This window comes from Coturnix japonica, chromosome 1, assembly GCF_001577835.2.
Source record: "Coturnix japonica isolate 7356 chromosome 1, Coturnix japonica 2.1, whole genome shotgun sequence".
NCBI classification, from domain to species: Eukaryota; Metazoa; Chordata; class Aves; order Galliformes; family Phasianidae; genus Coturnix; species Coturnix japonica.
Window position 1 is genome coordinate 109,399,486 of NC_029516.1, and position 25,586 is coordinate 109,425,071.

At 41.9% G+C, this 25,586-nt stretch overlaps 1 protein-coding gene and 1 long non-coding RNA gene across 3 annotated transcripts; one reads left to right on the forward strand and one right to left on the reverse strand.

Annotated features, from left to right (window-relative positions):
- Positions 1–820: 820 nt before the first annotated feature.
- Positions 821–22,118, reverse strand: TXLNG (taxilin gamma). 2 transcript variants are annotated; one of them, XM_015885918.2, is made up of 10 exons: positions 21,923–22,118; positions 14,815–15,127; positions 14,135–14,226; positions 10,344–10,514; positions 9,417–9,611; positions 8,914–9,033; positions 8,033–8,107; positions 5,795–5,887; positions 5,158–5,253; positions 821–4,005 (listed from the first exon to the last, which is right to left on the reverse strand). In XM_015885918.2, the coding sequence occupies exons 1-10, from the start codon at positions 22,049–22,051 to the stop codon at positions 3,685–3,687; spliced, it is 1,605 nt and encodes a 534-aa protein (XP_015741404.1). In that variant the 5' UTR covers positions 22,052–22,118; the 3' UTR covers positions 821–3,684. The 2 variants fall into 2 exon arrangements, with proteins under 2 accessions (XP_015741404.1, XP_015741412.1); XM_015885926.2 differs by lacking the exon at positions 21,923–22,118 and adding an exon at positions 21,557–21,578.
- A 125-nt stretch (positions 22,119–22,243) lies between these two features.
- Positions 22,244–24,909, forward strand: LOC116652467. Its single transcript, XR_004305487.1, has 2 exons — positions 22,244–23,137; positions 24,209–24,909. It is a non-coding gene; the product is annotated as an uncharacterized LOC116652467 (long non-coding RNA).
- Positions 24,910–25,586: the final 677 nt, after the last annotated feature.

The following is a 25,586-nucleotide window of genomic DNA, read 5'->3' on the forward strand; positions in this document are numbered from 1 at the left end:
TTTCACTCTTCTTTAATGCTGTGAGGGAGAGCAAGTAAGCAGCTGTGTGAGCGCTTAAACCACTGGCCAAGGTCAACCCAGCACTCACCCATCCATTCACTTACAAGAAGCTGCTATTTAAGGTGAATATTCACATTTTTAAGGGGGAGATTTGAACAGGAAGGAGTTTTGATATAACTTATGGTAGTCTGTGTGGGAGTGCTGTAGCCTGGATGTTCCTGTATGTAGTAGCTTAATGCATCCCTTGCATCAGTACTTGGAAGAAAGAAAGTGGTTCAGGAGTTTGTTCCTCAGGAAGATGCTCTTGTGTCTACCACCATAAGCCCAACTTCCTTCCAGCACTTCCAGGCTCAGCTTTTGGTCATTATCTGCAGCAGGTTATCATTCACCTGCTGGTACATAAGGGAATGGTGTTCTTCAGCACTTACCTTGAGACCTGCTGGCTCCTTTGCGCCAGCACGTGGTGTGCAGGAAGTGGAAGTGAACGCATTCTCTGTGCACAGTTTTGATTGGACAGATAGATACCAGCGGGAGGCTGAAGGTGGCTGCTGTTGAAGTGTGTAATGCAGCCTGACCCAGCCAGCATAGAGACCACATTTCTGTCCCTGCTGCTAGGCTGACACCAGCTCCAGCCACATCTCAAGCTCCCCAGTGAGGCACACGTGCAATGGTAAAGAAGAACCCAGAGTCCAATATATTAAGCATACTTATTTACTTAATCTATACAGAATTGAGTAGATAAAATTTCAGATTCACATTAGTGAAAAATCTCTACAAAATGTTTTTGAAAAGCAAAACAAAGACTGCCTGTTCATTTATCTTTTTTTTTTTTTTTCTCCTCATGAAAGCAGACATGGGTTGTAAAAATAAAGCAGTGTGTTTAGCACAAACTAGATTTCTGCATCACTTTTTTTTTTTTCACAGTTATTTCCATCTACAGTCCAAAGAGGTAGATTTTCTGCAACACCTGAGAATTGAACTGTAACGTAACCAGGTGTAAGTATAATGAAAGAAAGGACAAAACATCAGCTACAGCCCTAACTTCCTTGTGTACACATACACATAATTGGGTCTTGCATCACTGTAATGCAGCTTCTTCGCAGTTTAATCACGGTGAAACCGTCAGTCAGGCCCCAGAGTTTTTAAGACCAGACCTACGTATTTCAGGCTACATCCATTTCCAGCCCCGATTAAACAGTCCATGGTAGTGGAAGAAAGGCGTTAACACGAGTTTACTTAAAACCCAACTGGAGCCAACTTGGCTGCAGACTGGCAGTGCAAGAGTCTGCTGTATGGCAGAGTGCTGAGCTCATCCCTTAATATAAATTTGTATGTTTTGTTTAAAAACAACACTCTTTAAGCAATGCATGGAAAGTACTGACTGGCTTCAGGAAGCAAAGTAAAGCTCAACTTAGCCAAATGAAAAGTTGGTGTGATGGGGGGGTATGTTATGGGTACAAAAAAGGATATCCCCGTTTTAAAAGCCTTTATTTGGGGCATTCTGCTTCATCTACAAATTAAGTTGGTAACAAATATATTGCTGTTCTATACGTCTGTCGTGTCTCTAGAAGCCCTTAAAAAGTATTCTTGCGGCAGGGTCCAAAACGCGCTCTTGCCTCCAATATAGAACAAGCACTCTAGAAAGGATCGTTACAAGATACAAATGCCCAATTAATAAACTTTAAAAATAGAGAACTGCGGGTCCCACCTTGCCAAGGGGATGATGCATCACATACAAAAGTTTTCACTTGCCCTCGGGAAAAACCAATTCACTCTTAGTGTTTGCTGAAAACCAGCATTTGCATCAACTATTGTTGAAATGGTTTGATTCTACAAAGCACGTCATTGGAATCACAAGTCTGAAATATGTTTTTCCTATACGTTTAAGCCTTACGGTTAGCATGATTAAGGTTTCAAAGCTCCAAGTCTAAGCTGCCCACTCACCACTACCTTCTTTCATTCATCTTGGGCCGCAAGCACAAAGCCTGCACATATCTACGTCACTGCCAGCCTCCAGTTTGCTTCGCCAGGTAAGAAATGTCAGTTTCACACAGTTCCTCTCAGTGGTATGAGCTACAACACATTTATCAGGCCTTACACAAACTTACTCTCTTTAAGAGACAGCTACATTATTTCAATGTACATCACTACGGAAAAGGGATCAGGAGCTCAGTGCAGCCTGAACATTCAAGTAATTTAGCCACTAAACTGTTAAGGGCAATGAGGGTGGGAAGCTCATTGAGAGATGTGCTTGATTCAGAAACCCCCTCCCAAGTAAGTGCAAAGAACTTTCAGTACCAGAAAAGGCTACACGTTTGCATCGTCCTTACAACAGCAACCCAAACTAGACGGTACATACACATGAACTAAAGTTAAGGGCAGCACGTCATTATTTCACGCATTACCTTGCAATAGAAAGTGTTGGTCCAAGTTTCTCTCAGAAAAAGTCAAAATATGGAGATATATATTTATATATATGTATATTTTTTTTAAAGGAAAAGCCTAAATGGCAGAAGCTCCACAAGGGAGCTTTGCTCGTGGCATGTTACCGCAATCCATCTGAAGTACCATCCCTCCCAGATAACCTATAACTGGGGAGGCACTCTGCCAACTCATACAGCATCCAGGTTGAGAATGCAAGATCCTCCATATATGCTTCACAAGATGGAATTGAACGTGTCCGTTCGAGTACAACAGTATTTGCTTACAAACAGTGCATGCACAGCTATTAAAACCACTACATGGTGGAGGCTTCTGTCTTCTACACTTCAGGCAGTATATGTTTTTTTTTTTTTTTCACAGCTCTTCTGATAATCCACAGAGATACGTCCAGACAACACTGGATTTCTCTAGGCAGCATAATCATACACGTTAGGGACACACGGCAGCTGAGGGGGAAAGAACGAGACCAACTTCTGTGCAGCACCAAACCCTACTGCAAAACCCCACTCCACCGCGTCGCTGTACATTTTCTCACACATTTGAGTTTACCACGTTCACAGGTAGAGCAGACAGTTCCAAAATAACCTTTACAACACAACCCTGAGAAGTCTGAAAAGAAGTTGTACACCCTGTTTCACCAGCTGCAAATTAACATTTTTCAAAGCTGTTTTGTTTCGTTTTTCTCCCCATACCACAAAGTATATAAAAACCCTTTAACGTACATTTTACCATAATCTGGGCCTTTCTCACTCAGCATTATTTATGACAACACACTAGAGGGGAAAGTCGACACGTTTACTGGCCATCAGACATCCTCAGATAGACGAATTTAGGAGAAACGGTAATCCTTAGTATATCGAGTGGCAACTCAATGAACTAAACCAGAATGCCTTTCCTTAAAGCAAAAAGTGACACGTCGTCACCATTTCCCTCTAACGATGTTCCGTCTGCACAGTGACAGTGATTCGTGTTGCGGGGAGGAAATGCACATGCATCCTTTTATGGAAAAATATTTTCTTTTAAAAAAATGAGGCAGATGTGCAACACAGTTGTGGAAAATTTATAGTTTAAGCTATTTCAAGCTGCTATGCAGCTTCCTGTACCACATAAGTCCAGTAGTTCTAAGAAAATACAGATATGGTAGAAAAAGTAAGAAAATTTTCACCACAAAACCAATAGTTACCACCAACAGAGAAAGTTATACACAAAATATATCTCTCAATACAGTGTTTACACTTCCTTTTAGTCTACAGATTCAGTGCCAGGAACGGGACTTGTCGAGACAGTCTTTTCGGAACAATTTTCTGCATGTGATTCAACGTTGGGCTGGATTCCTGCTTCTGTGTCAGTGGAACTTTCCAGCTCCTCGTGGGAATTGAGCGTACAGGACTGCAACACCTGCACAGCTAGATCCACATCTGCTTCTCTCAGAGAAACCTGCTCCTTAAGGACTTCCACCTTCTCATTCAGCTCGTTCCTTTCTGTCTGGAGGGCCCTGCATAGCTTCTCCAAACGCTCCAGTTTTATCTGAAAGCCCTTGTATTCTTTATCTCTTACTGTTTTCTGAGGAACAGCAAACAAACATAAGTTTTTATGATACAACCAAATTAGGTTTTTTTAAAAATAAACAAAAATAATTATTTAATCCTGAAGATGTTACTTCATCCGATAGGTCAAATTCTAGATGAGAATACTTGACACTACACGTCAGGTAGTTTTTCCAAGAGTCACAACAGATATCTTTTGAAACTAAACAAGAGCCATCTAACCATGCAGTGCTATTTAGGGGCTGAGTTATCAGCTAAGATGAAGTCCCACAGAGCTATCAATGAACCCAAATACTGATAACAATAGGAAAACATGGGAATGTATGTGGGAAGTCAGGGAGGTGGCTGAGTTACCATCCCTAGATGTGTTTACAAACCATTTGGATGTGGTGCTCAGGGACGTGATTTAGCAGAGGGTTGTTAGAGTTAGGGTAGTATGGTTGGGTTGCGGTTGGACTTAAGGCCTTCAGGGTCTTTTCCAACCGGAGCAATTCTATGATTAAGTCTACAATTCAGCAGCAGAAGCCAGGTCAGAAAGTACCATAATTCATGGCTCTCTAATTACCTCCTTAAAAGAGTAAAGTCCTACAGCAGAACCTATACAGCAATTAGAGATATCCAACACAGGTCAGCAAGATTGTATGTAACACATTTAAGATGGAATTCAGAAGTACAGGAGAAAAAACTAAGAATAGCATTCTTATGTCTGTGTGAACACTTCGCACCTCTCCTGCAGGAATGTAATTAAGTTATGGCACCTCATGACAGCAAGAACAGCAGCAGTGCAGGAAAATAATTCCCTGCTTACAGATTACTTCCTTCAGGTGGATCTTACATATTTAGATGGATTTCCATTGCAGCACCGACTTCACTTTGTTTAGCATATTAAAATACTGTTAATTCACTCAACACGCATGGTCTCATCATACACAGGATCCAACCAATCGCACATGTGTGTGTGTGTCCATCTGTCCTGAAAAGTTATTGACTAAATCCAAACTCATTTTCCACCACTTGTGGAGAACAGCACACACTACATTACACACCAGAAAACTTGGGAGACAATCCAAGAGGAGGCCGCAGTTTCTTCTATCGAATACTGAAACACATTAAGCCCTCCAGAACACAGACTGCAGTGTAGTCATATTGCTGCTTAAAAGATAATTACCTCTTCAGCCATTTGCAGAAGAGCCTTGTTGTTGTTTTCCCATTTTGTACGCCACACTATAGTTTCTTTTTCCAGTTTCTTGATCTTCTTAGTCATCTACAAAAGAATAGAAGACTGATGTCTGTGGCTTGTTTTCCAACACAGGTAGGTAGTTATAAGCTAATAATCTGACTCTTCATAATGTTACTTTCGAAGTCTAATTTGACCAAATTATGTTATAGAAAAGTCTTTCTGCACAACAGTAATCCTACAAGTACTGAGCCTCCTTTCAAAGAAAACAAGACTGACTCCCTAAAAGGAAACAGATTACTAACCACTGAGATCAACTAACGAAATTCTCAGTAAAGGAAGTTAAAAACATAAGCACAGCAGACCAAACCTGCACTGCATGTCTTCCATAAAACTGATGCTGGGACTCATCTACATCGAAAAACAGCTCCACCACAGATCAACATTATTCGTTTCTCTTCCACGACACGACAAACCCTTATCCCTTATTTTAAAATTGATATTAAGTCTCAAAACAAAGCACATGTTTTCAAAAAGTGAGCACTATTTCGAGATCTACAATGCACAGTACTAACGGCACGCGTTTTTATATTAACCTTTCTGATGCTCTAAGTAATCCAATAAATACCTTCTCCATTTCTTGCCTGAAGGTTGTAAACAGTTCGTTACTTTTTGCCATGGTAGTCTGGAATTCCTCAAATTTATCCATGTAAAGAGAAAGCTGTTGGTAAAAGGGCAGGAACATTAATCTGAACAGCTGTATGCAATTACAGAAATATTCATTAAGGTACAAGGGAAAATTAACACAGAAGATGATTTTGTTATTTACTTCTTTAAAAACTCTAGTGCTAACCCACAATTTTCTTCTGAGAAATACACAGAGCCTGTCTAAGAACATGCCGTTCAAATTATACGAGAGTGATGTGTGTTAATAGAACAATAATATTCTAAAGAAAGGGATATCGTGTTTAATTAAATGTTCCAAATCACTGTATTTAGTCATTGCCAAAACATTTGCTTCCCCACTGTGAGAAAAAACCCTCAAAAACCCAACGCATGGACTTCTGTATAGAGGAAATTCAGCACCTGGTAAGCAAAAATCAAGCTTGGAAAGGACCTACCGTTCCACTTTAACCAGCCAAAGCTAACAACCAAGGCTGGGACAAAATAAACATGACTGAATCCAGAATTCAAGGTATATATTCATAACCTACAAAATCTGGCCAGTGAGCAAAAGGGATGGGAAGTGAATATTGACAAGGCATTCATTCAATCATGAAAAGCTCTAGTTTAATAACTGAAAAGCATTAATATTCAGTTATAGAAATACTTCTTGCCCTGCACCACGAGGTCAGTCATCAGGACCAGCAAAATATGTTAATTAGCATAATCTTCCCCAAAAGGTTTTAACATGAAGCATAAAGCAAAAAATGCACTGTTACGAGTATGTAATTTGATGTCTGGAGAACATAGAAGATCCAAATACCAAGACCATTTACTAGCAGCTTTTTATCTCAAGTGTAAGAACTGAGATAACTGATTGCATCGGGGGTTGTGAGACAATAACGTTCAGGCCACACTTGCTACATTTTCCTCAATAAAATAAGAGCAAAATTCATAGCAGAAATGTTTCACTTTTGACCTGCAGATGACGACTCTATGCCTTTAATGCAACTGAACTTCCTAGTTCTAGTTCTACAGCAACATTTGCTGACCACAGAAAGCCATAAGTACACCCACTGTTACTATAAAAAGTGAAAAGAAAAAGAAGGCAGTGGGATTTTAAATAGAAGGTAACTTATTTGCAGATAAAACAAAATCCCACACTGAAAGAAAACTATTAGGAACAAATAACAAAAAAAAAAACCCAAACAAACACTGATGTCCAGATTCCTCCAAGCAAGGCCAATTCCAGTGGAGATACGCACGCGTATTTTAACTACATACATACATACACTTCAAATCTCACTGCTTGGAAAAACAAAAAAATAGGTAAAATATGGAGGGAAAATGACAGACATGAAACAGATTGTCAGTAGATTTAACATAACTGGGAAGTGAAGCAGTAAGAGGCCTACGATGAAAGGCCTGTCTGATGCTTCTCAAATACTGCAGTTTTAGCTGAACCTACCACTTCCCTCGTGGGCTGAGCTCAAATGTAGCCAATGACTGCAGGGGATCTAGAACAGTAACACAAAAACTATGGTCCATCTCTCCACCCTCAGAGAGGATCTGGCAGTTGCACTTACAGCAAGTGAACAACTGAAGATCGTGTTTTCTTTGGATGATCAGATTTAGCTTAAAAACTCTGAAAAACTACAAGGACAAACAAAACATGTCTTGCTTCCATTGCCCCACAACAGCATGGAATGGAAATGGTAAAAAACAAATCTTAAAGCCTACACGGGTAAAAATCCACACCCAACTCTATGTGAAGAGTCACAAGGGTCCCTCTGGACCTGAAAAACTACAGAAACAATAAGTTACCCTTGGAAGAGAACAGTTTCAAAATGGGCAAAGAATAGTAAATAACCACAAAGAATACATTGTATTGTACTGCTGTTAATTTAAAAGAACACCAACTGCAGCATTTTATTGTTCAACTTCTAGTACTCTCCGAAGGCATTCAACAGCAACAAGTGAATGTCAAATCTCTGCAGTTTATGCTTTGTAATACGCTACTGAGAAGTTACCCGATAAAAATAAAATTTAAGATGTAATTAAAACACCAACATTGTAGCTGCTGAATGATGAGATGCATTTCCCTCCCCACCAAGTTGTGTTACATTTCTCTACGATCATAAATCTCTCAATATTTTTGTTTTGGAAAATCTGTTATCAAAGAGTATTCCATTTTTAAATCTACCTGCTGCTTCAGCTGTGCTTCCTGTTGCTTCATCTGTTCACATTTGTGTCTGGACTCAGTAGCTTCTTTTAGCAGCTAAAAAAAAAAAAAAAAAGAGAGAGAAAAAAAGCATGTAAGGACAATACTTGTAAAAATAGCTTTAAAAACTTCATACATGATGAAAATGAGCAAAGATTAATATCATCTAAGGGCCATTCTACAACATTTCCTCACATGTGACCTTTTTATTGTTGCCTTGTGGGCTTTTTTTTGTTCTTTAATTATTCCCATACCTCAATATATGTCCTACTTAAAGCATGTGCTGGCATACAGAAACTATTCCACGGACTTTTTTGAGATAACAGCATGATACAATTTACGTTCCTATTTTGGTAGCAAGATTGATATGCTAAAATTATACAAGCACTTCATTAATGATCTATACGTAACTTATACCTTTTTTAAACTTCTGTAACTTATTTTCCACCTCCGCTTCTCCAGGCATTAATACCACCTTTACAGATCAGTTCAAATCAATTTTGTGTCAATTTGAGAGCATTTTGTAGATTTATCCTTAAATTCGTTTTCATCAACTTCAGATTCCATAGTTATTGTTTAATAGCATATACAGTCTAACGGTGGATGATCATTTTAAGATCATCTAAGCAAAGGACCTGTTTCTTCCTGAAAGTCACAGCTCCATTAAAAGACAGCAACAAACTCACAAGATTTTTTTAAATTGAAGTTAACTTATTGAGGGACTGCAAGGAAGCTCCTCATTACCAATACAGAAGTGAGATATCAGGCATAGTTTTGGAGACAGATGCTCTGACTAGTGTACATTTTACAGTCTGTTTTGATGTGTTGATATTTCCTTTTTAACATGAATAGAATTCACTTACAAACTCTCTTTCACGCTGATGTTTCTCCTCTGCTTCTTTAATAAGTTGGGTAGTTTGCTGGAGTTTGGCATCCACAAGTTGCTGCTGCAGTTCTTTATGCTTGAACACTTTATCAATATGCTTAAGGAAAAAAAAATGCATTAGTCAAAGACAAAAAGTATGCAGGTCAACAAAGGTACACACATATGTGCATGCATGGGGGAGAAACACTCTTGAGAAGGTTTATATGAAAGGAAAAAGCAACAAATGATGGTTTTAAGATGCAATTTTTCCCTCTCTCCCCTGTAACTACATGTTTGTTTGTTTTTGTCTTTTATGGAAGCCTAAGTCAGAAGTAAACTTAATACTCACACCACGTCACTTTTCAAAGCAGTGAAGTAAAAAGAACATTAAGTCATATATATACAGTGGGTGTAAAGTAGTAGGGTTTTGGCCCCCTTGAAATAACTACTGAATCCTTACAAAGAACTAGCAGAATCCCATCAGAAGCATAATGAAAGTACCTCTTCTCGCAAGGCATACTGCTCAATCAGCTTTTTCAGTTTTTCCCCCAACTCAATATTTTCCTGACGGAGCTTGGCGTTATGTATATCATGCTGCTCCAGTTGAGCCTGAATTTCATTCAGGGTAATCTGGAAGTGCGCAGTTGCTTCTTTTCGTCTTTCCTCCTCTTCACGTGCTTGTTGGATGTTTTCTTCCTTTTATGAGAAATTATGTAACATTATGTTCAAGCCAGACTGTGTGCCTTTTCCGTATATATATATAAGTCAGAAATGATGGCGGTAATTCACTTCTGTATAGCTTCAAGTTCTAAATTGTTAATATAAGCCGCAATTGTAATATTATAGAGATCTATCCACATGAAGTATCTGAAAGTTCCAAAGTCTTTAGAGAACTCTGTTCTTATTTCTACTGGCATTTCAAGATATTGCATGAATACCTTCACAAGAATAAGAATTACCTAAATGTTAAAAACAGAAATGACACTATAATGCCATTTCCTACGCTGACTACAGATAAGGATCTCATAGCTCTTCCATTTTACTCCTAGCAACTATATTCTGACATAATTAAGTCTTTTTTTTTTCCTGACACATTGACATTTCATGCTGCTGTTATTTCAGTTGTGCTATTTTTTTCAGCAGTCATCACTACTGCTCCCAGAAATAAACATGACAAGACCACAGAGTGCAAGTAATATGACCTATCAACCAGCTTAGGGTATAGTTCAAAGCCAACTCAACTACCCTCGTGTTCTTTACCTTGAAAATCAGGTACACTTATATCACACACTATTTGACATATACAGATATAAATAATATAAACATGGGATAAAGTAGTAAGAGAAAAGCAGCAGGCTTAATTTTAAATGACGATCAATAAGCGGGATTTTCACCACCACACATCATAATTTATGTCCAGAAACTAACCTTTAAAGTCTTGTTATGACGCTGAAGCTCCCGACAGAGAGATTCCAGTTTGCTCCGTGCCAAAATGGCCTTGCTATGCTCACTCTGCAAGTGGACTTTCTCCTTCACAACTTGTGCTTGCTTTTTCTGCAGTATCTTCATCTGCTTTTGAACATTCCGGCTCTCTTCCAACTAACATGAGAGAGCGCATTTATGAAATAAATACAGCCAAAATTATCTCTACGCATCTACAAAAGCGGACTGAACACGTAAACACTCTAGATGAAAGCAAAGAAATCAAGTAATTTCATTATTTGACCCTCTACCACTGATCTTAAATAAACACCCAGCATCCTAAGGTCTACTCTAAATACATAAGGACAGAAGAAGAAAACATATACATTCCAACTTGACAAACATTTGCCATTGAAGAACTTGGACCACAGACCTACTGACCAAGGGCTATCAGCTTATGTTCGACTACAGGGGCAGGACAAGCTCTGATAGAGGAGGATGCAGCAGATACAATTAAAAGCCAGCTGAGACTGGCATTTCAGCAAGCCACAGTTCTTTCCACTCTTATCTGTAAATTACACACAACTGTTTATCCAGCATGTCTCGTTTTCACCATCAAAAAGAAGAAAACCATGAAACTGCATTCCCATCAGCAGGTGTTCCCACTGAAGCAAGAAGTAGTTGATAACATTTTATAAAATGTTAAGTTACTTCAGAAAGGAACAGACATAGCCAGCAGCCCTGACACAAATCAAGTCAAACATTATTAAAGCTGCATAGCCCAGGCTTTGCTGACTTACAAGATCTGTAGCCTCAACCACGTGAAACAAACTTTTGAAAGCATTTTCTTTATACTATTTGGATGGTAGCTGACATTGCTAAACTTTGTATCAGGGCAGACTTCAAAATCTCCTCTGTGAACACCCAGCAAATTGAAGAGTTTCTTGCAACAACACCTAATCAAGAGCAAGTTCTACTGCATTTGATTTTTGGGCTCCCCAAGAAACCATATTATTTAGGGTTTGATCTATTGTAAAGGTGATAATAATATTAAGTGGAATGCTGCTCCTTTTCAGTGCCTCAGCCTCAGGACACCACAGGGAGAAAAGGCTGGCATCCAGGAACATCACCATGATGGAATACAATGATGGTTGTCTGAAAGAGCTCAAAATAATGCTAAAGCACAGAAGAAAGAATCAAGTTAAGGATGACCACGACAGCAGCAAATAAAAATCTGTATTTCATCTAGTTTGGAGCAAAGTAACCTTAAGGAAACATTTCAATATGCAAATATAAAAAGCCCTTTTCTTGGACAGAAAAAAACACTTCAAGTGGTTCTACTGTCTGCATGTCTACGAAACTTCAGGCCTGTAAAAGTATGCCAGTTTGAGACATATCACTGAGGAAGCAAACCTTCCTGCATCACAAACTGATCTTCTGATAGATTCCAAAATAGGAACAAAAAAATATTGTGCAAGATCTTTTGCCAGGAGAGTGGCAGTCCTACCTTTATTGTACAGTCCTTTTCATGAGACACCACTGAAAAACCTGACAGTGAGCTTTAAAGATGATGAATCTTTAAAAAAAGAAAACAAGCATTGTAGGTGCGCTGTCATAAACTGTCAGTTCAAACCTTTGCTGGCATTAAATCTGACACCTATGCCAGTGGTTCACCACCGTGATCACGAAGGAAAGAATGCATCTTAAAAGGAGCACAACCAAATCAAACTGAACCTAAGTGGTACTCTGCTCCCCTAAGTACGAACACTGAACTACTGTTAAACTTGCATGAGCTCCCACCCAACTTCCCATGACGCTGAGAACTGCTAGGGAGAGCAAGTGGTTCCCTGGGTTGGGGATTCTAATAATACACTATGGATCCTCTCCTAGAAGAGGCAGAAAATAAAATCATGACATTAACAGGTCTGTCCTGATTGCCGAGCTTCCTGAAGGAACTGATTAGCATTTAGTCTAGCAGTTCCCCAATTAGTTTTACATCTTTCCTTTAACAAGAAAACCTCAAAAAATAAAGATGGTGCAGACTGTTTTCTCCCAGAAGAATTCTGGAATTCATCCTAACTGAGCTCCTCATGCAGGCCATTGTCTTTGACTTGACACAAGATCTGTTTCCTCAAATAGAAAAGGCACCACATGCACAAACAATTGCTTATAAAATCCAACTCATTTACTGTATTTGTTTCTCAATATCCTTGAGTCGAACTACAGAACTGATATTGTTTCTCATTTAGAGGAAAGTGATTTCTTTGAGAAGTCATTGGTTTTGAACGAAATTCACTCATGTGAACAAGAATGCACATGTGAGACCCAGAAAAAACTAAGCAAAAACACATCAGCAAAAATCTCCCAAGGACTCCTCTATTTCTCCCCTATGAGGAGAGACTTAGGGAACTGGGTCTGTTTAGCCTTGAGAAAAGAAAGCTGAGAGGGGACTCGATCCAGGTTTATAAATACCTGAGATGTGGGGGCCACAGTGGCCAGGTTGGTCTCTTTTCAGTAGTGCATGGGGACAGGACTAGGGGTAATGGGATGAAACTAAAGCATAGGAAGTTCCGCATGAGTGTGTGCAAGAACTTCTTTACAGTGAGGGTGACGGAGCACTGGAACAGGCTGCCCAGGGAGGTGGTGGAGTCTCCTTCTCTGGAGATATTCAAGACCTGCCTGGACGCCTACCTGTGTGACGTGGTGTAGGGAGCCTGCTTTGGCAGGGGGGTTGGACTCGATGATCTCTAGAGGTCCCTTCCAACCCCTACAATGCTGTGATTCCGAGACTCCAGATTTGGCAAACAAAACAAAGCTAACCTAAATGTATTCTTATATAGTTACTGCTTCTGTGACTAGAAAGTTTACGTACTAAACTCATTAGCAAAGCTCTGCAGGCATCACCATTCTCAAAAGAAGAAACAATTACTTCAGAAGAGTTATGCCATGTCGTGCAGCCATTATGTTTATTATGCAACCATTTTCAGAAACGTTTCCACACATACTACACCTGACAACAAGAGAAGGCAAGCCTTGTGTTATTTCAAGCTTTTCAGCCCTTTTCTTTTATTTTCATTTTACAGCTACAAACATGGTGGGAAAAAACATGCAGGTGTTATTTCCGTTCTTGGCTGTCCCTATCACAAGATGAACAAGTGCAGCATTTTTCATCTCCAGATGTATTCTACAAAGACAACTTACGACCCAATAACCCACCCAACTCTTTCACCAATGAATTTAGAGATTGAGTTGTCCTGTCTGTTATCTAGGGTGGGAATGAACCCTATGATCAGTAACTGAAGGTGCTCTCATGAAACCATGACACATTTTCTGCCTTTTTGGTCTGTTACTGAAGAAATCTGCGTGTATGACCACAGAGCAAAATTAGACCTTCCAACTCTACCTTCAATCACTACACAGTTAAGCAAAACTGATTATTTTTCTGATCCCTAGCAAAGTATGTTCTTTCCCTTTATGCCACATGGCAGACATAACCTAGGAAAATACTTACTTCCAAAAGAAAAATCTTTTCTGTTAATCCTAGCGTTATGATTCAATAGCAGGTTGTCAAAAAGTTATAATCTAGTTTTTCTTTAGTTTTAGATGGTCTTGCAGAAGTGAAAAGACTAGACACAAGCTCTGCTGGAGCAATATGCATGAGAAGCCTGTGTGTTCATTTCTGCCTGCCAACACTGTGAAACATTCAAAATCATTAACCATCCTGGATTAGAAGTTCTTACATTCCACCGTTAATATTAACACATGAATAACTCTTGCTATCTTTACAAATTACTTACCAGATCAGCATACTTTTTGCACAAAGCTGCCAACTTTTCCTCTGGAGTAGAAAGCGTGTTCAGAGCCTGCATTAATAACAGTACTTCTTTTCCTATTAAAAGAAAGGAAGACAATCTTATTGAGGGGAAAGAAAAAAGACTTCCCAGAAAAGCAGCTTGTCTTTAAAGGTAAAATATAGGAGCACAAGAAATTAGTGTGATTTAAGTTGTTCTCTGGTTTGATGGCTGCATAATGAGAAGTCATCACAGTACGAATCATTTTCCTTGACTATATGCCATTACACAGCTTGGATAGGAAAAGCTACTTCAATCTTAAAACCACAAAAATATTTTTGTTTAACTTATAATGGGAAAGAAAAAGTTAAACTAATTTAAAAGGTTGAAGTTTAGCTACTAAAAGATATTCACAAAAGTGCTTTTAATACGCTTTTGGAATTCAAATACCAGCAGTGAAAGCACTAAAGAACTACCATCACAAATTTAAAAATTAATCCAACAACCAGGAAGTTAAAAAGCTAATTAGTAATGACAGAAATAAAGTGCTGTAAAAACAACAGTATCAGCACAGGGACTCTTATGTATGCATTAAGAACTGTTTTTACCTAAGTATACATTCTGTTGTCTTTAATAACGTATTCTAAGTAGTTCTGGCTATGAAATAAAGTTGAGACAGTACATACCTAAAGTTTTCTCTTTGTGCTTTTCGCTTTCTGGATCTTGTTGGCCATCAGGTGGATCAGTCCGGGCTTCCTCTCTCCCAGGAGTCTCCTCACGAGACTCCTGAGAGCAGCACGTGGACCCCAGGAGCTTTCTGTTCTTCGTGATATACTCAGTTCCTTCCAACGTGTCCGTGTTTTCCAGGCCATCACAGTTGGGCTGCGTATACTGTAACGCTGTGTTAGACAATTCATTGCACCTGCTGTTCATCAGCTGATCCTGATTATTCATTCCTGTCTCCTGGGATCCAGCTTCTTCCATTGCACCAACAACCAACTTCAGAAGCAAAAAGAAAAAGCAGAAATCAATAGTCAAGCAGTGTATTTAAAATGGAAACTTCCACCTAAAAGTGGTGTGGACAAAAAAAACAAAAGAAAGAATAAAAGTCCACTGTTATGCACGTTGATCAAGGTAATACTTACTGCTGTATATAAACAAATGTCAACAGAATAAGCCTAAAGAACAATGAAGGAAGCAGCATAACAGTCCAAACTACTACTTTTTCTACTATGAAACAACTTCAGTACATTGTCACTGCAAAAATATCTACGTGGAGATATGCTTGTGAAGCTCTGAAACAAATGTGATGTCATCCGAGTTGTTACATCACCCAAACTTCACTGAAAACATTTCTCCTCACTACTTCTTAAAAGTGCGTCTCACAAAATCAACACTAAGTATAGGAAATATTAAGGACGTGAAAAATAGGATCTGGAAATTGAAACAAGGATGTATTGTGATCGAGTACTGCTTTATTATGTACTAGGTTCAGAGAACTGAAAGACAACAGTTTTACAATAATCCAAGAGCTGTACCAAAAGAAAGGTCAAGAAATTCATAGAAATACATTTCTGCAAGGATAAGAGCTTCACCTATTCAAATCAGATGTGACTGTCGACTTATGGTTGGACAGACCTGCCTAACAAGAATGATAAGTAAGACTAGGAGCACATTTGTTTTCCAAATACTGAAACTCAGCCCTGAAAACTTTAAAAGTTACAGATCAAGTAGCTACAGAAGCAGGCCTTCTTTATGTGCAGAGTGATGCTGTTTAAGCACAACTGAATTTCAGATTATGCTTTATTGTTAAAAATAATGTCTAAAACCAGGAGTTGACACTGGGTTGTACAATCTGCATGGACAGCCTGTCTTCCTGCTCAGAAGGAGGCAGCCAACATCAAAGGAACACAGCCAACACTAATAATATACTTCGAGATACAGTTCAAATCCCATTTTCTTTAGCAGGCTTGGAAGTATTTTGAAATCATTAAACAAACATGCATTAATATTGTAAAAAAAAGCACATGCATGAGGGCTTAGCTGTTCGCTACAATCAAAGCAAGTCTTTTACATTAGACCTTATCTCAAGGTAAATTCATTCTTGTGAAGATGGAATGAAAGCAATACATTTCAGGAAGGACAGTAAGTTTTGCAAATGCAAATAATCTGTACAGGCATTAAGAAGCAGCTTTTGGCTTAACAAAGATTTTCCCTCTGCACTGCTCTCTAAAAGGTGTCGAAAGCACCTGCTTTATGGACAAACACACTGCAGCTTTATCTTCTTCCTCCAGCCGTGCCAAAAACAATGTGCTTGATGAAAGCTTCTAAAGGTAACACATGGACAGAATTGCTGTAATAAATAGTCCATCTCAACGTTTTTCTTAGAGCTCTAAAAACACATTCTTTCCTTAGATTGTCTTATGCCATGAGACTGCTGTTTGCATGGGAAAGGCTCACTACTCGAAGCTGAATACAGAGTACCACAGGGCTCACGTTACATTGGCAAAGCAGGAAAGTTCAGAGGTTTCAGCATGAAACTGAGGCAGAACTGCAGCACCAACAACAGCTGAAATGCCCCATTCCCCTTCTATGCAGGATGTTGGCTTCTAGCTCAGATTCTTGACCCTCGCCCAGGCAGCGCTCTTGCAATCACTCCTCACTGCCCTCTTTCAGACCACCTCCCTGTTGCGCTGGCAGCAGCGTTTGTGAAACTTGTTCTTAACAAAGTTTATAGCCTGTCCCTGGGCCCAGTTCACTGCACAGCAATACGCCATCCTGCCAACCGCACGGAAGAGCTCGCGATGGCTGGAAATCAGCCAAGACGTGAGAGAGACGCTAAAAAAGGGTCAGCCTGATCACAGCCAGAGCGTGAGGAACTGAGCCAAAAATACCTCATCCTAACCACAGATGCGCAGGTACCACAGACTGCTGCAGTTCTGGAGCACTGTCAGCAAGAAGGCGGCCACAAGGAGCTATTTTTATCTGTGAAAATCCCTCCTTTTCTGAGGAAAAGTGAAAGCCTACTGGCAGGGGTGCATGTATAGCCAGGGACTGAGAAACACCCACTCCGCTAGCAAACTGCCACAGCACCTTACATAGCCCTCATGTCTGAGCTGCCGTTCATACGCACGTTCCAAAGCATCTGGCAGCTTTGCTGAGCGAACAGCACCACCTCATTAATTAATTCAACAGAGCTTTTTCTAGGAGTCAAATCAGGTGTCAGTCCAATCCTGTACTGACAATAATAATTTCTCAACTCCGGGAGCTTCTCTAATCTCGGACAAAGAAAAGAAAGAAAACACAAAGAATTTCAGAACATCAAATTAATTCCCCCAAATCCAGCAGAGAAGGCAGCAGTCACCAACCAGAAAACTGGGGATCAAGATTCGTCATCTGTATGTGCCCTGGATATTTCAGACTTCCAAATAACAGCATTACATTTCCAGTAGAGGAAGAAAACAACTATTGAGCTCTACAACCTTCTCTTGGTTTCCCAATGTGGAACAAATTGAAATTACTGACAAACAAGTCTGCTCTATCCAAAACTAAAGCACAGCATTGCAGGAGACCATTTTGGTATTAATATTCAATTTTCTTGGCTTAAATACTATTAAAAACTGGTGAGCATGGGTTAGAATAGGTTAGAGAAAGGGTTCTAGCAGCAATACCACTAAGTTGATTGATTACATACAAGAGTAACTAAAAAACAAGCACAAATCCCATCAAATTGTCATCCATAAATCCTAGTAGAACTGACAGCAAGGGGGCAACACAGTCAAACTCCAATGCATTTAACCTAAATTAGAAAGTGTTTATTTTTCACTTTAAGCACTGAGGAGTCTATTACTGCCTGACACGTGCCACAAACACTAACAGCTAGATGACCTCCTGATAACAGTTAACAGCGTTTCACTTCAGCATTGCAAGCTGTCACTTCAGACAGTAGATATCCAACATTTTGGCTTGCCTGGGTCACACTGAAAGAAGAGGAACTATCTCAGGCCACATATAAAATACATTATATACGTGTCTTCAGACACAAACTACAGGTAACTTCAGATTTGGTTGAAGTATATCAATAATAAATGCCATGTGAGAGTGTTATGGTCTATGCTGTATGAATATTGCTGAAATCACCCCCCCTTACTGAAGGAATGGACAGAACGACCCAAATCTTTACCTTTTTCCCTCCCAAATTCATGCTCATCAGACGAGTGAACTTCTCAGTTTAACACTCCAGCCAGAACAGAGCACTTCCAGCGGTGCATTGTATAATAGTGCTGATTCAGTACTGACTGCATAAAAACAAAACAAAGCCACCCCACTAAAACCCAGCTACTGAAATTACTACTACGTTTTTAGCTGCTACCATGGTCACTCAGGTTTCAGCCAGCTCCCAAGCAGATTTAATGATACACGGATTATAATTCGACAGACCCAAGTTTGATGGTAACATACCCAAGAAGACTTGCAGTAAGAGAAGAATGTCCTGTACAGCAGATGCAGGGCTTAATACTGTAATATCTCAAGAGTCTCAAGAGTCAAAACCCCAAAGTTTCAGGCTATTAACTTGCTCTGTTCTCTCAACTCATGCCTTGATCAAACAGGTGCACATCAGAAAGACTCTACCTTGCCTCGCACCTAAAACATGAGAGTACAAAGACAGGCATCCTACTTAAGAAACTGCCTATGATCACAAGGCATTAAACCAGTGTTATTCTATTTTAATTGCCACTCCAGTAACATTCCCTACACAAGAAGGACTAGACAGAGCCTATCCTACCATGGCCAAACATAATGTGGGAAGATCCTTTTCTGTTCTAGTACCTATGCAATACCATGTTGTTCTATCTAAAAATACCTTGCATATACTGTTGGGTACTAAACCACCTATACTTTGCATCTCTGCACCTCTTAGTAACAGATCCTAATTAGTAGCTGTCATAACTTCCTGTTCCTCCTAAACATTAGCAAAGCACCTTAAAAAAATAAACAACCAAAGCATTTCCCATATTCCCTACAGCAGTGGATGGTCTGTACTGTAAAACAGCCTTTACAACCCCCGCCTTCAGAGCTGTTAGTGCTTTCCAATGACACCCCAGAAGCCTCAGGAAGAACATATAAGCATAACTAATGGCATCAAAATCTTAAGAGGTATGGCGCTTTATCCGAAGGGTTGACAGAGCAGAACAAGTTTCAGGCTTCTGCCATACTTCTGTATGCTGTGTTCGCTGACCTAAATAGCCATGCAGTTTAATTACAGCTTTCTGAGGTAAAAAAAAAAAGATGGCCTCTGAGGTGGCTTCCCTGTGAACCGAGATCTCAGCTCTGAGGTCATAAAGTCATTACCCACAAGTACTTCACCCTGTCCTGTCATTACACTGAGAGTGATGTTCTCAGCACTCCTTTATCTGCTTTCAGAACGTTGGACTGAGGTCTCCTCCTTAGTGTTACTCATCATCACTGTGAGGTGAGGTGTCCCAGCACAGACAGAGGAACATTAAGAAACAACTGCTTGAACAACAATATTTTCTCTTCATAAATGTTAGAAGCATTATGTTACCAGTACTGTCAGCCTTATGTTTAAGCCTTAAACACAGGCTCAGGCACTTACATTATTCTTATATTCCTGCTCAAGGTCCTTGTTCTGGTGCCCTTTCCATTCTTCCTGCATTGGCCTGGCCACACAGAACTCCCACTCTCAAAAATAGCTTTTGTATTTCATAGAATCATTAAGGTTGGAAAAAGACATCTAAGGTCATCAAGTTCAACCACCACCACACCATGCCCACTAACCACATCCCTCAGTGCCACATCTACACAGTTCTTGAACACCTCCAGGGATGGTGACTCCACCACCTCCCTGGGCAGCCTGTGCCACTGCATCACCACTCCTTCTGAGAAGAAATTCTTCCTTATACCCAACCTGACCCTCCCTAGCACAGCTTGAGGCCATTCCCTCCTGTCCTGTTGTTGTTACCTGGGAGAAGAGGCCAACCCCCCCATCCCACCACAACCTCCTTTCAGGTTATTGTAGAGCAATAAGGCCTTCCCTGAGCCTCCTCCAGACTGAACAATCCCAGCTTGCTCAGCTGCTCCCAGTAAGACATGTGCTCCAGACCCCCTATAGCTCTTCTCTGGACACACTCCAGAGCCTCAATGTTGATTCACCACAAAAGAAGATCTGTATCTTTCTCTCCAGTGCTCTGAAAGTACAGTTTTGGTAAAAACAAAACAAGAAAAACATGAGAAAACACTTCCTGTAACTCTTAAGAGAATTCTCACTGCTGGAACCCAAAGCCTAAATGGAAACAGTCGGTGCACTTATGTATTTACACGCAGGGCAAGCTGCTGCGTACATCACCAGTGCTATTTCATGCAAGCACCTCAGACAGGTGTTAATTAAAAAGAATACTCAATACAGTGTGAATCACTTCCCACAAAGATGCCTCACTTCCTCCTTACTCTCAAACTCAATTTTCTGTCATTTCTGCTGAGCACTCCTGCAGAAAGCTGGCAGACAAGTTCTTCGGTCCCAAGAAAGCACGGCACAAGGAACCCACAAACAAAGCCGTTCCAAAAGGAGCAATACAGAATCACAGAATGACCCGGGTTGGAAGGGACCTCAAGGATCATGTAGTTCCAACCCCCCTGCCTGGCAGGGCCACCAAACATACACATTTACTAGATCAGGTTGCCCAGGGCCCCGTCCAACCTGGTCTTGAACACCTCCAAGGACGGGGCATCCACAACCTCCCTGGGCAGCCTGTTCCAGGGCCTAACCACTCTCCTAGTGAAGAACTTTCCCCTAACATCCAACCTAAATCTTCCCTGTTTTAACTTAAAACCATTTCCCCGTGTCCTGCTATTGTCAGCCCTTTCAAAGAGTTTACTCCCCTCCTGGGAGTAAGTTCCCTTCAGGTATTGAAAGGCTGCAATGAGGTCACCCCGCAACCTTCTCTTCTCCAGGCTGAACAAACCCAACTCCCTCAGCCTGTCCTCATAGGGGAGGTGCTCCAACCCTGATCATCTTCCTGTCCCTCCTCTGGACCCTTTCCAAAATCTCCATATCTTTTTTGTACTGAGGGCTCCACACCTGGACACAGTACTCCAGATGGGGCCTCACAAGAGCAGAGTAGAGAGGGACGATCACCTCTCTATCCCTGCTGACCACCCCTCTCCTGATGGAGCCCAGGATCCCATTTGCTTTCCGGGCTGCCAGAGCGCACTGCTGGCTCATGTTGAGTCTTTCGTCCATCAGGACCCTCAGGTCCTTCTCTGCCGAGCAGCTCTCAAGGACCACTCCTCCCAGCCTGTAATACACCTGCAAGAGACCGCCGGATGATTTTAACCTCTTGAAAGACACCCGAAGTAGAAATCACCCGATTAAATTATGTTTCAAGGGGGTTGAGTTCTACTCCGTACCACCGTGCGAACCGAGCGATGCTGCGATATCCGATATAAGGGCCGGGTTAATATCGCTACCCGCTTCCTCGTGGACCGAGCAAAGCCCTGCAGGGAAGCGGCGGCCGGCAGAACCCCCGGCCGGTACCGGCCCCGCCACGTGCTGCCAGCAGCCCCCGCGCGCGGGGAGGCAGCGCCCCGCCCCCGTAGCAGCCGTGGGGGCGCAGATGAAGCCCGGCCCGGGCAGCACAGCGCGGCGCCCCCCGGGGAACCGCGGCCTCCCGACAGCGGCGCCGCCCCCACGGCCACAGCGCGGAGGCCGCGTGGGGCCGGAGAGCGAGTTGCCGCGAGCCGGCGGGGACAGAAGAGCGGGGGCAGAGCTCTCACCTCCGTGCTACCGCCGGCCAACGCCTCCTCGCCGCCCCGGCCCTGACTGTGGCGCCGGCTCCGTCCCGCCGCGCCGCCACCGCCGCCGCTGCCTCCTCCCCGCGCTGCCTCCGCTCCGCGCGTCGCCATGATGTGACGGCAGCATCCAAACAAGCGGCCCGGCCGAGCGCACCGGAAACTCTCCCGGACGCCCCGCCTCTTTTCCTCCGGCAACCAGTGGTAGAAGGGCCGCTTTGCAACACTGGGACCTGGGTTCGAATCCCCCTGTGGCGCAAGTGGTAGAAGTGCCGCTCTGCTACACAGGAGGCTCGAATCCCGGGGGTTGGACTCGATGATCTCTAAGGTCCCTTCCAACCCGCACCAGACTGTGATACTGTGATACTATGATACCCGGAGCGGCGGTGGGGTCCGCAGTGTGGAGCACCGGGAGCTGTGCTCCTAGTGAGGAACCGAGTCGCCTCGCGGGATGGCGGGAGGTTGCTGAGGCCTTTATGGCATCTCCCTCCCCGCTCCCGGCGCTGCTCCGCCTCCCGGTGCCGATTAACGCAGCCAGACGCATTGGTCATCGCTTTGAAGGGGCAGCCGAGCGGCGCCGCGGGCTGAGCCGGGTGTCTGTGGGGTGCAGCGTTGGACGAGGAGGGCAGGCGGCATCGGCACTGCAGCCAAACATAGGTGGTAGTGAGCTCACCTTAGTATAACGCTGCTTCCAGACCTAGGGGAGCATAAACTGTTTGACTCCTCTCGAGTGTTCCTGTCATAGAATACCACTGACCTCTATGGAGCAACCAGGCTCTTCTTTGGAATCCTTTCATCCAGGTATCGAATAGAAACTGAATTTCTTCCAGTGTTAGTTTGCATAAAGAGGCCAATGGAAAGGTGGGAGACAGAAGGAAGAAAACCAACCAAACAAGTCACCACTCCTTTACTTCACAAGATCCTAATATTAAATGATGACAGAGGAATTAACCTAGGGCCTTACCTGGACAGTGCTGGAAACATGTGCTGGCTTAATGCACAGCTGTAATTAACAAACCAAGCAAGATGCCAGGATGCAATAAAGAGGGATGAGGAGCAGTACGGAAAAACACAAGCCGTGTGTGTCATCTAAGCGGCGTGCTCTCCTGTGCGCTTCTTGCCGACGTCACACCTCCATTCCTGAGCGAGGGCTCCAAAGCTCAGGGACAAGAGTGAAAAAAGAGCTGGATATTTGTGTTGGTAAGAATTATAGCCAGTTATAGGCTATTGCAAATGTTTTCTGGAAGGGAATACAGGTGTTGTGCATGGGGACTCAAAGGCAAGTCTTCAGTCACGTGTAAGTGGATGATCAGCCTGGGGATCCAGTTAACCCTGCTCTGCCTGACCTAACACTCATGTTGTTTTTCACTCCTGCCAATACTGCAGTCAATACCTAAGGCAGATTTCCCCATTACACCTTGGGATTTCAGTCTCCAAAGATGGGCTACTCAGCCACCTCCACTGGGAATAACTCAGTGGCCATGAAGCAATGCAGAGATGGCTAGTTGGCTCAGGGCAGACCTCTTCCCTGCAGGAGCTCAGTCACTGCTCAGCTGATGCAGACAGAGACCATCAGCTTGCCTGCTCTGCCAGTTCCTCCACCTCACTGATCCTATGCTCCACTATTCCTGCCTGCCTAGGGAATGCTTCCAGGTCTTTCATTCACATTCCCACTACTTGAGGCTTCTTCCCACCAAGGCAGTTTACTGTTTCCATATCCTCACTGAATGTTTGCCAGGGCTTCTCTCCACCCAAGCAATGCTCTCAGAGCAGCATTTTTCATCCACCCAGCACACGATGGGCTTGAAAGTCCTGTTATACATGATACAAGATGAAAGTTGCTGATGATACAGCAAAAGCAAAACTTTGATGTTAAAATTGCCGGCATCAACATCACAGAACAGTGCACAGCCAGCATTAACTATTCTGAAATCAGCAGGAGAAGCAGCTGGATGTAATCGATGCATTCACTGGTCATTATTTGGCTGTTGAATTGGGTCATTTCTCCTCAGATGGGACAGAAAACAGAGAAGCAGTAGCTTTATCTGGCTCTGAGCGTTCTAAGAGTATGGAAACCATCACTTAAGAGAATTAATGAAGAAAAGCAATTGCAGCATTAAGGTTTGGTGCAAGTTTACGATTTAAAGAATGCGTACCAACCATGTCTTACTTACAGCATCTCATATCAGAACAGGTATGAAATCTTTACCTACTTTTATATATGCCCCTTAACTAACCATGTTTCTCTTCTTGTTTTCCCTGTTCTGACAGGATCACTAACTGAGAAAAAGTAATTTCTCTACCCGTGTGGTTTTGGATTGAGTACATCTGGAAAGTACATCTGGAAAGGTTTGTCATGGCCTCATGAATCCCTGAATTAGCAAAGGAAAACTTCACAGCCTACCCCGCTTTAACAAAATGAAGCGGGTGATTCATTCTGCAAGTGAAGTTCTGCAGAGCGCTGTCTCATTAAAAATGACAGCGACAAACTGATGATAATTATTTTGGTTGCTCCTCCTCTTGCAGTGCTACTTAGTTAAAAGCAACAGCTTCAAAGTAACTTATGAGCCCTTGAATATATTTAGGTACAGTAATACCTACATTTGTCTTTGCGTGTTCTACAGCTGGACACTACACATAGGGCCCAGCGTGGCTGCTGTTGCTTCCCAGGGCGTTGGTAAGTAACCAGATGCAGTTCATCTTCCTTTATGCAATGGCTGTTGCAGAGTCAAAAAGTCAATAGCGCTGGAGCGTCCAACAGTTCAAGGATGCGCCTGGCAGTCAGGTGATACACTCTTGCACATGGGGTTATTTTTGTAAACACACGAGGTAAAAATTGACCTATTGTGCCGTACTACACGCACAGCGCCATCAACCAGATAGGAAGACAACCAAGCAGCAGGGAATAAAAAGACTTTGATGATCCTAATGAACGGATAAAGTAATAAAAAAAATAACATTTGCTTCACTCAGCAAATTGAAAGCTTTCTCTTTTTTTTAAGAGAATGGCTAGAAATGGCTGGATAAAGCTATGCTTTTTATTTCAAGCTAACCTGAATCACCCGCAAGCAAACCCTTTGTTTCACAAAGGTTAATTCCAAAATCTTCCAGCTTAGTTTCTTCTGAAGAAAATTGTTCGCAAAAGTTTGCCTGCTTTCCCTCGATGTTTTATACAACTGCCTTTTTTTCTTGTTACGTTGGCTTTAAGGTTTAATATCCTATAATTTAGCTCCACGACCACCCACCTCCCTTTGGTTTCATACTGCTGTCCTTTTGCTGTGCTTTACCATCCACACAACTCCAGCCCTTGGAATAATGTTGTTAAAAACACGGCAACACACTTGCTTTGGAAACATATAGACACATCAGGGTTACAAGGGCCAATGAAATGAAGAGATCGACTTGTGTTCACCTTGTTACTGTACAAGCAGAACAGATGCTTTCTCTCTGATCAAAATTAATTTTAAATTAAACACTGAATAGTCTAAATATTTGTGAGGATAACAGTCACTGTGGTTCTTTAATTCCAGATATGAGATCCTAAACCACTTCTTTATTACCACAATACCACATGACTGACTTTGTATCCGTTAACTAGAAGGGAAAGCAGGCCCTAGAAGAACTGTGCTTAAGATGATTTATAGTTGGG